Below are 18,993 nucleotides of genomic sequence, written 5' to 3'. Positions count from 1 at the left end.
AGACTCCTTAGCTCTCGGTACCTTTTGTTTCATCAGGTTCTTGAAGTCCATTTATCGAACTTTTCATTGTTCCAACAATGCCTCTTTGCTTTGGATTAATAGATTGAACTTACTTTACTATTAACTAATATTTAAAAGTTACAATCAATCCGCGCCAACAACAAGTTTATTTCCTCGTAACAGGAAACGAACGGACTACGAGTGACAATGATTTACGCCAGAATCAAGCAATTACACGCAACGGGAACAATCGCCTTGGGCCCGAGAGACCCCCAAAACAGAGCAGACACCACGCTCGATATGCTGATGAGGATTTAGTTCCAGGTTCACGCTCCCCTGGTTTCTGGGCATCGCCGTCTACGCGATCCACCGAAGAAACAGACCCCCCGCACCCGGTATCCTAACTATCTCTATCTCGTTTTGCGTGCCTTCGACCGTCGATGCACTTTGATCCACGTCGTCCCTTCCCATCCCCTGTTCTCGGTTATCCCCAATCGTTCTTCCGATCCGCACGGTCTGGAATACTTCGCGACTCGCGCTGGATCCATCCCAGCGGAAAATTATTCCCAGCCAGAGCAGAATGGAAGGGCGGCTAGGTCTCATCCTCGGCGTCAAGTCCCGTGGATCCACCGATCGGATCCATGAACCCGCGAAACCGGCTGTGCGATAACGCGAGACCTGGCTGACGTCACGCTCCCGATAACTCAGAAATTTCCGTAGGCCTCTAAAACCGAGGCAGCGGCCCGGAAGATCACCTAACAGAGAGCTTTGCGCGGTTAATGGAGAGGCTAGAATTATCGAGGCATCCTCAGCGTTACGGGGCACAAAAACTTGTCGGTCCTGGCCTCGAGGAAGCCTTCTTTACGCAAATATACCCCCTTAGAAAGTGTTTTTAATACTTCTGCGTCACATCCGATAGCGATGCTTTTCGATAATAAACAGTTTACTCCCCTTTGCGTTTTGTAAGTTTAATATTTTCCAGCCCTTTCACGAGCACAGCGTCAAACGAACTTCAATTTCCGTAAAATTGCAACCCATTGTAAAACGCGATCGCCTCGTTCAACCAGGAATAAACGGGATTGTGCTTGGTGTCAACGAAATGTTAACGCGTGTACAGAAACGATTTTGCACGGGAAAACGATTTACCGTCAGGTTCAGCGGCGGGAGCAATTAGAACGCGAGTTGACGTTTAAAAATCGACGCGACTCCGATTTTACAAGCAAAAACGGAAGACGGTTTTCATTTACTTCCACCTCTTCGGGGAATGTCTTGACCCAGCTCGATCGCGGCCGTGCTTTATTGCCAATCAGAGGCCGGGAAGAGAAATGGCGCTCGTGAATTCGCGAACGAAATGAAGTGGAAATTCCGCCGGGGGCAGACCCTCTCTACCATCCGTTTACTTCTTTGAACGTTCGAGGAAACAGAAAACTGCGCGGCCTGCATTCGACGTGCAACGGGCTCGGCGTTTGATTAAGAGTTCGACGCGATAAACTTTCGAAGCTACGAAATTCCCGCGTACAATCGGTACTTTTGCCCGCTTTCAATCCGCGTCCCAGTGACGTTCGAGAACCTCGAGGACTTGCCACGAATCGCGGAAGAATCCACCGAGGGTGACGTGTTTGCTCGACACCCTTTTCGCGATTCGCGTTTTCGTAAATCGCTTCTGCGTGATGAGCCGAGCCTGCACCAAGACTTACCGCCATCTTCCATTGTCTGGAAAAAGTATGCCGTAAGATGAAACACGGCCAGAGAGGCGAGGGTTGCGCGAGTCTTAACAAGGGAAGCACTCAACTTGTCCCCCTTCGATTTTAATTTACTTTCGCAGGATGGGAGATTGCAGGCCCCCGTTGCTACGTGTAGAATATCGGGTGCGAAAGCTCGGTTATTTCAGAGGCGTGTAATTAATATTGCTCGCGACATCGATTTGGTTACTGTTCATCTTTTAATAATCGTGCCTGTAGAAATAAAACAAACCAGCAGTGGCTTTATAAAGCAATGTTCGACGTAATGTGGTTTAAATTTAGTTGAGATGGCTGTAAATTTTTATAATAAATTAATTCAGAAATAAACGTAAACGTAGTTACTCTTTTACTTAGGTAAAGTTCCTATTTTTTTATCGAGGTCCAATTAACTCCACTCCACAAATTATATGAGAAGTACTCCTTAGTCTTAGCAGTCTGGAGTTAATTGCAATTTAGCTGGAAATAAAGTAGCAGAAGCAAATAATACGAGAATATAGATCCACCGAGCATTACAGTTTAGACGCATCTAAGATTTAATGAAACGTTAAACTCCGATAGAAAGGAAATAAAATGGGAAAATCAATCCTCTTCGAGTTTTCTCTCGTTAAAGTAGTATACAGGATGAATCACCTAACTTTGAAACTTCAAACGACTCCATTGTTCGTTCCACGAGAAACTGTTTTAAGCAAACGTTGCACGGGATTGAGGAAGACACATAATACGACATGTATAATAGTTTGTTGTTACTTCTCTTGCTTATCGAAGCAAGAAGGCTATTTAGTTTAGCTACAAACCATCTTAAATGTGGAATATTATAATATTGAAAGCTGTTATATTAGTCGAGAATATAATACTCTGTTTTAAAACTTTGTAGGCGTTTGGTGAAAGTTTATCCTCAAAGTAAAATTCTTTAGAGCAATGTAATTATACTTAGCGAAAAGAACGGTACATCTGGGTTAAAATATTCTTACAATTCTACCCTTGTGTGCTTCTACTAAACTCTTTAAAACGTCAAGCTTAATTAATATTTTAAAAGTTATAAAAGTAAAGTATATAAAAGTAAAATATAACCAGAACGCGCAAGTGGATAAAATGTCCAGCTAAAAATGTTGTTACAAAATTTAATTTTCTATTACGATATGTACAATTTTTTTTTTTAAATTTGGATAATAAAAACTTTATGATAATAATGTTTCTATTGTTTCATCTCTAAGAGGCGTCTCTAACTTGCTGTCGGTTCTTTTAATATATCGCTTTGCCTCGACGGGGCGCGGTCCAGAATAATAATTCATTACCAAATGACCTAAGAGCGGCTCCCCGTTATGCGAGATGCCTCCTCGGGGATAGCAGCCACGAGAAACTTTTCCTTCCTATTTCTCCAGAGATTGTCTTTTCCCTTATTCGCCAGCTTTTTGTTTGCGGCGTCCATTTGCCTTTGCCAACGGTACCGTTAACAATGGAAGCAGAAGATACTCTGGCAGATGCATACTAACACGGTCGCGTTGCGGAACACTACAAATTCACTTCATATTTCAGCAAATTTATTTTCTTACGTACTTTACCGTTCCACTTTACACGCGACGCAAAGACAAGCTTGGAAAGAAACGAAGAAACGCCCATTCAGGACGAAGCGAAAGTTAATATTTTTAATACGAAATCGTATCGAGCATTTCTCCTGTCACTTCTTAGTAATCTGTCCGAAGTCGTGGTAAAAGTAAAATCAGTGTCGAAATCGATTTACACCGATATCGAAGCGCCATGAATAACTGAAAGCGGCAAACCGGCGACAGGACGGCACCATCAAAACTTTTCCAAGTTACGATCGATCAAGTTTCCTTCGAAGACGATCTCCAACATCGAGAAGTCAGAAGTCATTGCACCGGGTCGAAAATTTCTCCCGTAAAACGTCGACAAACGGACCGCCCGCGGCGGATCCAGCCTCTATTTGGCATTCACACTCGTCCGCGTTTATAAAGTTGCATTTCAATTCGAAAAAGAAAAGTGCAAGGAAGGCCGCGAGACGTGTGCCGCGCGCAGAAACCCCGTCGACAACCCTGCGCACGAAATATCCACCAACGTGCCTCGACTTCCGAAAGCCGTTCAATCTTATTTCGGTTTATCTCCATAAATCCCCGTTAAAATTGAACGCTCGAGACCGATCGCCACGAAAATTTCCATCTTGTCAAAATTGACTTCGGCCCGGGGAGATCTCGAGGACCCGTATAGAAAATAACTGGAAGCAACAGCGACAAAATGTTTCTAAGCAGAACGCGCCACCAGGGGCCAGTTACTCTTCTCTTGATTATAATTTTAAATCAGCCACCTCGCGGAAAGTTCCTGCGAACGAGATCGCGGCATTATCGTGGCTTAGCGCTACCAGTATTTTACGAAATTGCGAACGAAGCCCCCGTACACAGATTTCGCGTTTGAAAATGTTTTCGAAGAAGATTTAACGCTGGCTTTGCAAGCATTACGGCGTTAACTTTAATAACTTTCAATTGTTACGTTACATTAGGAGAAATGGAGTTTCTGCGAGCGGAGCTTAAAAACGTGAATCCGTGAGGAAGTTCGATCGTGAATAGAATGAGAGAGGTATTCATTAGGAGAGCGATGTAAATCCAGGAACGCGAACGCTCTTATGTACTTACGATTAGCATCGACGAAAGAAGCTGACTACGTTATTGCAAAATTCAGCTGGTATTAAATAGCTTCGAACGTGTTCAATTTTCTAGCGTTTTGATTTTGCAATTGTATTATAGTCGTTCGGTCGCAAGAACCGTTTAAAAATAATATTTCCTTTAAATGCCGAGACTTTGAGAACAGAACGTCTGTCTGTATTCTTGATAGAGTATCTTCTGCTTCGCCTGATCCTTTTCATTAGCCAACGCAGCAAAAAGTTCTTTGACTTCAAGAACTTATCTCCTTGGTTCTCGGCAGAATGACGTCGGTACGTTTATACAATTTCCCTTCTCCAGTGTACTCCCTTCGCAAACCAAACCATTTAATCTCTGATATTACTTTCTTCCCCTTCCGTACGTTATACTGTCTACAAGGGAAGTTCTTTCCTGCGTGAGATTTCAGACTATTTCTTGTTAAACGTGTCTCAAAGTCCGACGATAACAAAATTAACAAGCAAACGGAAGCAATAACGAAAGATTTTAGACGAAATATTCATGGGAATGGCCGATAATGGCACTTGACGCTATCTTTCTCATCCTTGTCCACGTGAAAAATTACCTATTTCAGTTGCTGGAATTTTCTTTTATACGCAGTAAAGTGGAAATTCTTTGCTGCAATCTCGCTCTCTATATATCTTTCCCAGAGACAATCAGTCTTTTCTTGCCAGTGAACTCGAAAAGAGTGTTGTATGAGGTGTGGCAAGCGACGTAATCGCGATCAGGGTCACCATTTCGCTTTACCGTACGAAAATATGTTTTATATTTTATATTTGTTATGTTTGGTACGAAGAACTTAAGTCACAGTTACATATTTCGAGATGCACAAAGCTCCATGCAAAGATTTTTTTTCATACTTTCGACTGGCTGTCGGACATGAAATTAAGCTTTCAGCGTTTCTCGTAACTGCGAATTATGAGATACTCTATGCATTTCGTTGCAAATAAAACTACAAATACTTCAACGAGCTACAGCATTCGTGCAATATGAAATTTTATGCGATAATGTCGTTGCTTTGTACGACGCTCGACATACGACACAAATTCGCTGTGTAATAAATTTTCCATCGACTGCGCGTGTAATAGGAACACACATAAATATTTAAATTAATAGTAGCGCCATAAAGTACTATTCTCTCTACAGATACGTCGATCATGATTAATCGAAACTGTTTAATTTGTGGTTTTCAATCGATTGTTCGATTTGTTTGAACGGGTGCACATGCGTGGACTTGGTAATCCTTTAAAATTGTGGTCTCCCTTTGTTCGACGATAATTTAATAATCCACCACGCTTAAATTATTTTGATATATTATATTTTCCTATTGATATCGATTACGCTTGCAGATTCGTAAACAGAATAATCGAGTGTAGAGATATTATTAGAGTCTAAACACTAATAAAACGAGCTTTTGCAAGCTACGCCATCGAAAACAATTCCAGCAGTTCGTTGAAACGCTCGTAAAACCGTAGTCTCAATCTCCTAAACTGCACACGTGGGGTAGTTTCTTTCGGTCGCGCTTGGGAGCCGGTGCACAAGATTGCCGCGATGCCATGAATCTAAACGTGGATCACCGAACGTGCGGTACTTTCAACGAGATAGCCTCGACGAAGGTCAAGATACGTAAGAATAAATCCCCTTGATATATGAAGTCGATAAGCCCGTGATGAGGTGATGAAGTCGAGCAAACGGAGCTAGCCAGTCCTGCGTGTGATAGCTTTTCGCTCGATTTCATTCTGATCGAGGCAATTTCACTGATTTTATTACCACGTAAAGCTCTCTCGAACACGTATCCTCTTATTAAACAATCATCCTCATCTTCGATACATGACAAGTACTCGCGAAACATTCCAAAAATGAATCTATTCTTTCGACTCGAGTTAAATTATTTAGCGTATTAGCGTATCAAGTACACAACATCGTCTTCAATTTTGCTATTTAGTTCGTACTCTTGACTCGATCAGAAACGCGATCCTCTAATTGTTTCGAGCAGCGTAATTAACACGAGTTGTTCGCTGCGAAGCGTTAATTAAACTTTCCTCTCCGGAGACCATCGACAGTGTCTCTGAAAGGAAAGGCTACATCGAAATGCAACTCTCGAGTGTAATCTTGGATGTTTGTAACGACACGGAGCTCAGTCGCGAAATTATAACCGAGTCGTTCCGAATCTCAGCCGTCCTTGCTCGACTTTATTCACCCCCTGTACGCGCAAGTTGTATTAATCTTCCAGCAAATATTGTGCGAACGCAGCGATTGTTTTAATCTTCCAAGTCCGATGTAATACTCGCTAACGAGCTCTGTTATTATGTGTAACGATTGTGCTCGAGAATCTCGTCGCGAGGATACTCGTTCAGCTAAAGAATATTGCGCCAATGATAGAACTGAACTCTTAATTCAGTTATCTCGTTTGTTATATATCGTTCAAGACAGCTTTCTCGCTTAAACGAAGTCTTGTGCGTTGAACTGTTGAAAAGATTCGACACCGTAAAGGACGGATAGCAACCTCTGGTTTACTGTTTCAATGGTTCCTCCTCGAAACTTGCTCGGTTGTCGTAGCTTTATTTCCTCGAGCGCTTTCACGCGGCTCGTCCATCTTCCGCGACACGTTTGCGAGTATTACGACCGTCTCTTATCCCAACGTGAAACGAGAAACTCATTGGTCAGCAGTTTAACTTTCCGCTGTCCAATCTACGTCTCAAAGAGTTTACCACGCGACGCACGTAAGCACCACGTGATATGGTACACCATCGCTCACGACTATTTGCCCGCTCGCAGAAACGTCCGTTACTTCGATAAGGCAACGAATCCTCGTGATAAAAATTATTACGAGTCATCGCTCTAAACTGTTTCACTTCCACCAGAAGTGGACACGTTCGCTAAAATCGCATGAAACTCGAATGTATACTTTGCACGGTGCTTAGAAAGTGCATCCAACGGACCATTAGGCCGACATCGCTAATTGTAATTGTGTAAAACACGATATTAGAATTTTAGGGCCGCGTACTTCGAATTACAACGAGACCTCGACCGATTTGCGATGCATCCAGCAAGGCACAGATCCAATATCTTCCGATCCGAACCGCATCATTAGGTTACGTTCGCACGGTAATTGACAATTCCACGTGCAATTTCCTGATCGCGTCAATCCACTCCGCCCACTTTATTATCGAACTGTGTGTATCACGCGCGCCGCAACATTTTTCCGCGATGATTTGAATTATGGCCGCGTATAGAATCACCCTCGCAATTCGAGCATCGTAGATCGAAAAGTTATTTGAATTAGGCCACTGTGCATTGCAACGCGTTTATAAATATCTTTGCCTGTGATATTACGTCGTGTGACGTCTTGTCGAACTGCCGACGAAGCGAAATTTCAAACACAAACGCAAACACACGTTTCGTAAAATTTAATAACTCAAACAGTTTACCGGACGGCTTTTAAAATTTCTCTTAGAGGCTGTCGACGACGTAAATTCGATATCAGGCGTTCGTTAAGGGTCTCCTTAGTGTAATGAAGAACTTGTCTGCGGACAGATTAAGGCCACTTACAAGGAACAACTTTCTGCGTTCGGGTCGAACTTGCAAACTTCTCGACGATGACATTATTCTTTGGAAAAGTACAGCGCGTCATTTTCGCAAGGCTGATACAATTACAAAGAATAATGTAGTTAAATTTTAAAACTGATGATTAACCTCTAGCGATCGACGTCTTACGCTCTTAGCAGGGAAGAAATAATTCGAAAATTCGCGCGTCGATCCTGCCCACCTGGTGTATCTCAGAATGACTTTATTTAAGAGGAAGAAAGGGATCATTGAGGGGACGTAGAGACGCGGAAAAAGGAACAGGGATAACGAGACACCTTCGTGGAAATCGAGCACGAGAAAACGCGAGTCAAACAACGAGCGATCCTCGGTAATGATGAGTGCAATCTGATAGCGGACGTCTACCCAGTCGTGTATTGATTGACACGTTCCAATCACTAGGAAAGTAGCGTCATTAATCCACAGCACGATCCCATTTCCTCTTCTCCGTTAGTTTTTCCTCATTTCGCTCCCCTGTCTTTTCTCTCGTCTTCATTTTACATGAACGCGGCTGACAGAAGCGCGGAGCGTTCTATTTTCTTTCAAGTTATCTCGTTACCGGCCAACGTGACAGTAATTGTATTCCTGACTTTCGTTCGCGCACGCTACGCGTCCGTAGAAAGTCCTCCCTGTTTGCATAGTTTGTAAAATACGGTAAACACGATCGACCGTTCCACCAAATTCCACGGAACCCCGACGAGCGCTGCACCGTCGATAGAAAATTACATTGCGCGAAAGAACGGACTTAACTGACTTATTTTCTTCGCGAAAAGAGACTCAGGGAATTCCTTTCCGGAACGAAAACCTCTTGTCGGTAAATCGGTGGCACGTGAGGTACAAACAATCGAAAAATAATATTACGGAACGATCGGAAAGAGCTTCGACGATTGGCGTAAGCCGAACGGACGTTTTATCCGAGTAAATCAATGTACCGGTCCGCTCTTTAAGAGGGGAGGAGGGGACTGCAATTTACGGAGATTGGAAATACAACCGATAGAAACGAAAATCGCGTAGAACGGGGGGAGGGAAGGGGGTGGAAAAATGCGATCCGACCGAAAGACTCGAAGGTAGCGCGCGCTCCCGCGATGAGATAGAATCTAAATTGCGTTTCGCCAAGAGGGAAACGGTTCAAGGTCCTGCAACCAGCAGCGTCATATTTATCTAGCTCCGCGACAGCGTACCCGTGGGTTTAGGCAAATTTCGCATATCGGTTTAGGTAGTTGCGGAGCGACGGGGAGACGAGCACCGCCAAAGTAATTGAAACGTGGCAGCCTCGTATAACTCTATTTCCCTTGAGCTGGCGAACGCGGGACACGCGGACTTTGACGATGCATCGACAGCCTCTCCAAGACCTTTGAAATTGAAAATTTATTTACGGCTGCTGTGGGCACTTCCCGGTGAATTGCTGCCATCCGAATTACGCTCGCGATGTTACGCAAGTGATTGAATGCTCCAAGGAGTTGCCGTACAGAGAATGATTTCCTTTATAGCGTTCGAGGCGCGAGGGAAGGCATTAAGCGGCTGCTCTGAGTTAGCAGTTTCAAAGAATCGATTTCCTTTTTGCATACCCTTGTACCTTATGGCTTTACAAATATGCTCTCAAACCCTTTCGATTTATTTATATTTCTCAATGTAACAGCCTTAAAATAAAGAACGCCAGTGAAGAGATGAGACCTGGAAGGTATGCATGCACCATTAGTCAAAATTATTCGTGCCGCCTTGACCACCCGTGCGGCTAATTGCGAGCCATATCTTTTGAGAGCGTCGCCTATTGTTCGACGTGCTATTTTCTCTCGCAGACACGTAACTAATAAATTCTTACCCGTCACTACCACAATCTCGTACCAATACGAGATTAAAAAGTGCCACGAAATGATTGTAAAGTACGGTACTACGTGCGATTTACTTTCGCATATAGTACGTTCATTGCAAGACACCCTATGCGTTGAAAGCATCAAATATTCGATCGATTGATATTATAGCAAATTAATTGAGTAGACACCCTGTTTACATAGGTTCTGTTGTCATTTCAAAATGATCATTACCGATATTACGCAAACACTATGTGCTGTTCAACACGGGTTAATTATTAAGTAACTATAAGCTATGTTGCTTTAAGCTCTATCGATTAGTAGATGCAAATAACTTTCCGATGTACGAAAATAATTAAAATTTGGAAAGCAGTGCTCTCTTTTATGATCATCGACTACAAACTGGTCTCTCTCTGATAGGGGACTTTGTTTCACTTATCCGGGGAGAAATCGTATGAGTTATCCAGAGATCGCTACATCTTGCTTCTGGACGTCAGTTTCGAACCGTGCTACAAATATCGGTGGCGCCGGAAACAATTTTCGCCCGCGTCAAGAAATATCGATGGCCGCGAATCGCAATTCGGAGCAAAGTTCTCGCGACGACGGTGTCGACGGGGCAATCGTCAGGATGGACGAACGCAGGAATGCACGGCATGCTCAAGCCAATTCCTGGTTATTCCAGAGAATGCCACAAGCCTCTGCGCTATCGCTAAGTTATGACGTCTATAATACCGAATGGTATTTCATTGTTACCATTTACGAAACGGCCATTCCATTGCTCGCCATTTTTGCAATTACGTCTCGAAAGACCTCACCTTTCTTCGCGAAACTTTTCAGACAGGGACCACGCGATCAATGTTCGTGTCTCTGCTAATAAGAAATGGATCTTTCTACTGGCGCGTAAAGTAAATTAAATTATTCTTCGAACATTTATCGGTGATACTAGGATCAAATCTTGGCACAATGTTTGCAAAGTCGAATATCGACCCCCGTAACTACAAGACGGGGTAACCGTGAGTAATGCATGAAAGAAGGGAACGTAAGCTGTGACGCGAGAGCGTATATAGAAAATGTAAATGGAAACCGTATGCAATGTATCCGGTACAGTGTAAATGTTTGCCATTCGCGAAGACCACGAAGCTTATTCTAACCATCGATCTCGCCATCAGCGGTAATACCGCTCCATCTCACCCCGATTTAACCTACAATTTACATAAATACAGATCCCGGCAACGGGGCGCATGTATCGCTCGAAGCAAATAAATTGAATTCGTTTGAATTCTCGGTTTTACGAAGTCATTTCTACCATTTTCCGTCTCGTCCTTTCTGTGCCATCCATATTTTCTCGTTTCCCGCTTCCGATATTATTCAATCATGATAGGATACGAAAGGTACACAGTTTCACAAATTTATTGCATGCTGTATTTCAATACAGAAAGTCTATGCAAAATAACAAAATCGAGATAGTTTGTAGATAGTAGACAGTATTGAGTTGTACATCGTTACTAAAATATTACCAATCTAAAGCTCCACCAGTTCGATGACTCGTATTCAGTTAATTGTCCACGAAAGAAACCTCAGCGAATTAATATCGTCGCTTTAATAGCGACTTCTCCACGGGTACAAGGATAATTGCTGTCTACATTATTAAAAAGAGCAAAAAGAAGCGAATAATAAACGAGTTCCATTCTTTCTTTGTCGTCGTAAGGAAAAGAAACTGCGGTGAAAATTATGTTTCCATCATCGTTACGCTACCCTTTTAGTTACGTTTTTTCTACTAGCAAATTGCACAACCTGCAATTTGGTATTCAAGAAATGTTTAATCCTTCTACAAGGAACATCTGAATCTGAATTCGCTGGAAACGTGCACGTTAATTAAGAATATTTAAATTCTTGCAAGCTTCTGCTGAAACTTTCCAAGAATATAAAAAATATAATGGTTTTAGCATTTCTGGAATTACTCTAATTGTAAGTACTATTTAGAAAAGGTGTTACATAGAAAGTGGGAAGCGTAACGTGACTTTCAAGATTAAACAGAACGTGTCAAGAGAAATAGAACACACTGACGTCTCCTTTTAGTCTGAACATATAATGAAATGGTTTCAAAGTACAGAAACTCTCGATTATTCGGCACTTACATGGAGTTCTGTACCATGTTTAAGTCAATAATACTTCAGAGAAACTGTTTCACTAACATTCTCTACTTACAAAGGGAAAACGTTTCGTCTGTTAATGTTTGGAGCTCGGTAACTCGATTCAGAAAGCGTTCGTTTGTTTTTCCCCAAGAGTCCAGTTCAAACATTTACACAACGAGAGCTTTTTATGTTCATTAGCCTCGGATACTGTGGGGATGCAAATCGTTTCGTGCGAAAATTTATTTGTTTCTCGAGGCACGAACGTTTCCCTTGCAAATGCAAAACTATTCGTTAGTATCGTTGTACCGCAAATTACTTGTTCAAACGTTTCCCCTCATTCTCTAATATTAATGCAAATGCGTAATTGCCTTTCACGTTACACTGCAATCATTGAGATATTATTGTGCTTGATTTCTATTTACGGGCACGCTGATAATTAAAATCGCTCCGAGCTTAATCCAGGGCTTAAATAGCTATTTATAACTCACGGGGAACGCTGGCAGAGACAATTCGAAATTTCCACCGCGTAATCGTGTTGCGGATATTAGATTGCTGATATTTTAGGATGCTCCGAAGACGAAGATTATAAATGCAACTGGCGAAATCGTCGTCAAGTTAATTAAAGTCGAAAAGTTGATCAAAAGGAACTTGACAGAGCGCTGTCGAGAATAAGTCTGAGACGAAGTCGGAATTGTTTGCCCCATTCTCTAAATGAACCGGTGCTCCTCGTTTCTTTATTTACCTCGAGTTTGCCATTCTTCTCTTCGCTCGCCAAAAAACTCATCTGGCTTTACAACTTTACTTTCCATCCGCCTTTATGGAAACTCGAAGATTCACATTTTCATAAAATTCAACACAAACAAACTATGCATCAATACAAGCTATTTCATACGAATAAAGATTCTGCGAGCTTCGAATAAGACGTTAGAGCAATCTCGTTCTAATTTGAGTAATCTAGAAGCGAAGTTACGAGAAGATTAGTTTCATAGCGAACGTAAGAAAGCTTTGTGGCTGGCAGAATTTGCAAAAGCGATCGTCAGCGCAACCGTGCATAGAGAAAGACTCCTAGACCCTGTCAAACAGAACTTGGGTTCTTCTTGTGCACGTGCTTACGCGCGTGTAGCGCGCATTGCCTTTGATGCGAGCCCTCATGACTCTAATCTGAAGTATGCTATATACACCAGCTGTTCGGAGTACATCAGACTTCCAAAGGAAGGATGTCGTAAAGGCTCTACGCTGCACCGCATTCACGGTTCACTGCTATCGAGTTTGAATGTTCCGCCCGAAGTTAATCGTTTATCACGTGAACTGTGAACGACTCCGTAACCCCTGTTACCAACACGCCAACCATATTCGGATTCATGTACTTGATTCGCAGCACAATAGTCACGAATCAATTGTTCCGAGCAACATGGATATGATAAAGGAAACATAAAATAAAGTGAAGAAAACTAAAGGTTTCTCGTTGGATAGTAGCTTTCTTTGGTCGCCTGAAACAACGGCTTTAAAACAGATTTCAGTTACGTGTATCATTATTATGCCTATTAAATCTGCATTACGGAACGTACGTTGAGTATCGTCGAATCGTTAGGTAGCTCTGATGTACATACTATAGATATGCAAAGGCTTTATACGTATTACAGCATATACTCCCTTTGGGTGTCGGGATTGGGATACATCAAATCAGCGCATCTACAATTGTAGTCCAAAGTTTCAGTAGAATACTGAGTTACCAGTTCCATATATCCACCTTGTTCGGTGCAAAGCCTTTGTATACCTATAGCTTACCTCTGCATGGACAGTGCTCAGCTTAATTAACTACAGTTCAATTAACAAACTAAAACTTTATCTGCAATGTAAGGAGAGCACTTACATCGCGATGATTACGTGTCGTAAACTGGCTCAGGTACTGGAGGTTAAGCATCCTGTCACCCCGAAGCTTAGAAAGAGCTGAAGAATACTCGCAACTTCAGCTATCCGCCATGATACCATTTCAGCCACGATGAAACTTTTGTAGCGCGATCAACTATTATCTCGAATGCTTGGAAGCTACTACCGTACTGAGACCGAAAGTTGCCGAGCATCCGCGAACTTTTCGGTACCAGGGGATAGACAGGTAACTCGCGCTGCCTAATCCCCACCAAAAATCCCCACCTAACTGTCGCGCTAAGTCGATGCTCTTCTTCGCGACTTTAGCCAAGGATAACAACAACTTGGTTCGAAAAACATACAAACATTATCTACTAATATTGGAACTCGGTTGGCAACGGTTCACGTGGCACGGGAAAGTCACCATCCAATCAGATGCCTATTTTGAGGACCTTCCGAAATCTATAGAGCTAAAAGAAGATTATATTGAAAAATAAAGAAAAATCTGCCTAAAATAATTTGTGTTTCTATCATTTTCTAAGGACTTATTGAACGACCCTCCTACTAATCCTGGTACATTGAAACGCGTAATATTTATAGATTACCGTTCAAAGATATATTGTTAACACACCAACGATCCACCAGCGTCTTGTCCCGAATCCAATAATCGCGCTGGAAACGAAACCCGTGGAACTGGCAATCGCGACTGGAATATTTCAGGTTTGTGTTTCAATCCACGATAAAAGGAAACGAAATATCGGAATTCGAGATGATAAGCGATGGAAACGGAATCGCGGGTGACGAGATTTAAATAAGATGTCAACGACGCCGTCGCAGATTGAATTTATCGGTGACTGTATCGGCGAAAGAATCGAGAACGAAACGCGAAAAGAAGATCTGATTAAGAGCGAGAGAGCCCATCGGCGATGGAGAGCCGCTGATTTCATAACGATATAATTAACAGAAACGAAGCGGAAGAGAAAAAAAGGAGAGCGTTCCCGTTCCGTTTCGCCTCCTTTTGCAGCCGATACTTCCGCGGTCCTCGTTATCCGACACAACGACGAGTCCTGGAGTTATCAGAGTCGAAATACTTAATCAAGAGTCCCTCGACACGGCGTGTTTAAATATGCAAAGAGCAGGGGCGCACGATGCCTGGGAATAATTGATAACATCCAACGGTGGACCAATGCGACCCGAGCAGAGAAATTTCAAAAACCTAAACTGCGTCGACTCTGAACCCACGGAAACTCCATCTGTCGTTACGGCCTCCTTTTTCAAGGAAAATTCATTTGCAGGGTGGTTTTTCAACTATTGGATTTCTCGTGGGCTTTAAATCGCTTTTGAAAAGGGACCTATATTCTTTAACTTTTTTATTCTACACAATGTTTTTCCTTCTGTCAACGGGCATATCGCAAATAGAATTATGCTTTCGCATCGGTTCGTACCGTAAACGCAAGAGTACGTGGTACACGTGGAATTTACGCTGTCGTAATTTGTTAAGAAATGTGTTGAACATTTGGTTTTACGCGAAAGTAAACGATACACAATAAATTAATACTATATATTTAATCAATGAATGATTTCTTAAATGCAAGGACACGCAACATGACGGCCACCGAACACAGCAAAGTTATCGGAAGAATAGCTCTCTTCGGTGTCGCAATCAGCTTTAAAAGCCGTATACTGGCGGTGGCTTTTAGCGTGACACGGTTGTTGAAAAGTAGGTGCCAGCCCCACAAGTACGTTTTAATGCACGAAGCAAAATGGACGGATTCGCGGGAACGAATATTCCCATGGATAACGTAATTGTGCGAGATCAGGACCAGATCCTAGGCACTCCGCGTTCCATAAAAATTTGATTTATCGATGTGGAAATTTTTTAGTACAGAGAACATTTTTCCCCCTTAAGAGTGAATTATTAAAAAAACTGTGAAAACATATAAGCAATATGAGATTCATTAATTACACCGTTCTTTAATTTCTTCTCCTATATTGGAAACTGAATATTGCGCGATTAATTCAAATGAATTGTATATTAAGCAAACAGTTGAAATCCAATATTTGAAATAAACCAACGAATTTAATACAGACGAAGTATACCTATATGACGTCAATATTGCGCGCAATATCGAAACATTAAATATTTTAGAATATGAAACAATCATTGCCCTACAGTTTATAATTGCCCGATTAATTCATTTTTAATTAATTTTACAGAACCTCGTATGTACATTCACCGAATGAATAATGATGAAAAATAGCTATTAGTATTAATCCTCTTAGACCTAAGATTAACTTGGGGGAGGTGGCATTACTCGTGGAACGATCTGATAAGAAAGAGGCCAACTAAAACACGCTTCCGTTGTCTGACGATCTTCAGGGATTAAAGCAAATCATTAAATTCTAGTACCGTATTACGTTTAATCACCTAAATCCACGTAACTCCCGCGTTGGATTTGGTGTTACGCGAACGAGATCTCGTTTCGGTTACGTTTTATTGTCTACGTGTCCCAATATACATAACGCGGCAATGCAACTGTCTACGGGTTGTGCTGCAATAACGATATAAAGGGAAATAATGCTTCTGTATTATTGCCGTGAGATATCCATTGAACGAATCGATATCGAACGTAATAACGTTTGCTTGCTTCGAATTCTTCGGACGTCTCTTAATGCCAGTCCATTTTCCCTCCTGTTCCCTTTGAATCCGCTGAAAGCACAAGACACTTCCCTCTACTTTGATCAAAAACTAATTACGTCGTTGTAGCATAAATACGCTATTTATCTAAATTTACTATCCGGATCCTCGCGAACGACAGCGTGCAGCGGAGCATCGTAAATTAGAATTTCAGCTCCCTTGGCTTTCCAGGGAACGATGAAAAAGCGAAGTTTAACTTAATAACGTATAAAATAGAGCCGAGTGTTCGTAACACGGTGGATGAAAAAGACGTCACAAAGATCCGGGCAAGGAGCTCATACTCCGTCGACCGTGAAGAACGTAATCCAGATTTCGACCGATGTAATTATCCACGAGAGCCTCGATCCAAATTTCGGGATCGTCTATCCCAGTGAGCTTCTGTTCCAATGAGTACCCGTGTGTCGCCAACGAGATCCCCCAAGAGTCGAATACCCGAGGGAATATTTCCCTGGAAGGATTAAGTTTAATCGCGACATCCCTCTCGCGTGGGACGGGGGACTCCCACTACACGCTCACGAAAAACCACTATATTACATTATCCGGATACCCTTAACTCTCGTACGCTAAAACTTCGGCCCGCGCGGCGCAGATTCCAAGCCAGGCGAATTTCAACGGCATTTTCGGGATTTCAACGATACTCGTCGGAGAATCCTATCTCTCTCGCTCTTTTTCGCGGTTATCCCGCTTCCTGACTTTGGCCGCATATTAGTAACGGATTACACGAGTTCGTCGGTTAGCTCACTTTTGATCTCCGATCTCTCTGACGGGGCTTAAATAACTTCAACTATCGCCGCCGGTGTAATAGTTTCGATATCAACTATGCAATGTCCTGGAACCCTTAATTATAATTTGCTAGCTCCCCGACTATGCCCCTAAACTCAATTTGTTGACCCACGATGTTTAGAGTTCTTGCGATATTGCTACATATTTTAAGATATCCGATGAAATCCGACAAAAGAAAAATCGCAGACACTAGTACCGACCAAAGATCTAGGAATACGGTCTAGGAACGCAGCGGCGAAGAATTTAATAAAATCCCTGATACCTGGCGTCGTAGGAGACAACGCCGAGCAGAATTAAATGATTCCTCTTGAGCGTATTCTCGCGAACGCGTCTTTCAATATCTGCATTTCTCGCGTATCGTATATCATCAACGTTTTACGCGTCTCTGTTTCAGGCCGAAATATGGAGCGTCTTTATTGCTATTTTGAGGAAAAGCGTGAGGAATTTGCAAGCATGTACAGACGTAAGCCTCATAGAACACGTGTTGCATCGGTTGTCTCGCGCGGAAACTGTTGTCGCAGGTAAATCCTTATCACGTAGATCTAATCCCGTTCGATGCATGCAGTTAACGCGAAAGTAATTTCCCTGTTCCGACAGACTTGCTGATCGACATGCTCGGAGTGTTAGCCAGCTACAGTATAACGGTGAAGGAATTAAAACTTTTATTCGGCGCTATGAAAGCAGTAAAAGGAAAATGGGTAAGAAAAGGAAACTTTCCGTTTCGACAAAGTTTCCGACCGGCCAGGCTGGAAAGGAAACTTCTAATATGGTTGTAAACTTTCCTTCCATGCTCGCCGCTTTTTCTGCTCCTACGTATGTTCTGTACGATCTTATTCTTTTTTGTTTCGCGCCACAGCCACGGCATTCGGCAAAGCTGTTAAATGTTCTCCGTCAAATGCCGCAACGAAACGGACCTGACGTGTTTTTCAGTTTTCCCGGTAGGAAAGGATCGGTAAGTCAATTCCACCTTCTGCTTTCCACCTTTTTACCTAACTCAAAAGTCTCTCTTACGACCCCTGCTCGATTTTAAACTCCTTCAATCTTCTAGTTATTGCTTCGTAAAACTTAAACTCTAAATTTGTATAAACGCTTGTGATTGATCGAAATTAAACATACTGTTGGTCGGAGATCCATTATATGTATACGTAAGAAAATTAGTTTTGTATTTGACTGTTCTTAACTTAACTTCTTCAGGCAATCGTCCTGCCGCCACTTGCGAGGTGGCCGCACGAGAATGGATTCACGTTTACCACGTGGTTTCGTTTGGACCCCATCAACTCCGTTAATATCGAACGAGAAAAGCCGTACCTCTACTGGTAAGTGCTCTTTGCATCAAGCACCCTTCCGCGAACACTCGCTCGAGTCCAAGTAGTTACTTGAAAGAATCGTTTATGTTACTGACCTTCGGCAAAAAAACACGTTCCACCGAATCCATTCAGTCGACAGGGTCGAATTTGATTAAACGTAGCTTCGTTCGCATTCACGCGAAAAAGCCTCCTATTGGAGCAGTCGCATCCTACACAAATTTAATCACATCCTTTCACGCGGAAACAATTCGATTTCCATATAGTTGACAACCGTTGTTTCCCCCTACAAAATTCGCTAGCATTTGATCGATAAAAATGAAAAAAAAAAATAGGTAAAATCCAGATCTTATTACTGTTCGTTTCAACTAATACGTTCCATTTAGGCCTTCTA

General features: G+C 42.4%; 1 protein-coding gene across 20 annotated transcripts in view; it reads left to right on the top strand.

The window, feature by feature from the left end:
• Rg (A kinase anchor protein rugose) overlaps positions 1–18,993 on the top strand; it is a 341,646-nt gene that overhangs the window by 225,381 nt on the left and 97,272 nt on the right. For all 20 annotated transcript variants that reach the window (XM_076772516.1, XM_076772567.1, XM_076772499.1 and 17 more), the window contains 4 exons: positions 17,690–17,816; positions 17,893–17,993; positions 18,152–18,247; positions 18,490–18,611. In XM_076772516.1, the coding sequence (XP_076628631.1) occupies positions 17,690–17,816; positions 17,893–17,993; positions 18,152–18,247; positions 18,490–18,611 (446 nt within the window). The remainder of the gene's footprint in view (positions 1–17,689; positions 17,817–17,892; positions 17,994–18,151; positions 18,248–18,489; positions 18,612–18,993) is intronic.

The sequence above is a fragment of the Colletes latitarsis genome, chromosome 1, assembly GCF_051014445.1.
Source record: "Colletes latitarsis isolate SP2378_abdomen chromosome 1, iyColLati1, whole genome shotgun sequence".
In the NCBI taxonomy this organism is placed as follows: domain Eukaryota; kingdom Metazoa; phylum Arthropoda; class Insecta; order Hymenoptera; family Colletidae; genus Colletes; species Colletes latitarsis.
The sequence above is the reverse complement of the archived record's forward strand: the minus strand, read 5'-3'. Positions and strand labels throughout refer to the sequence as shown.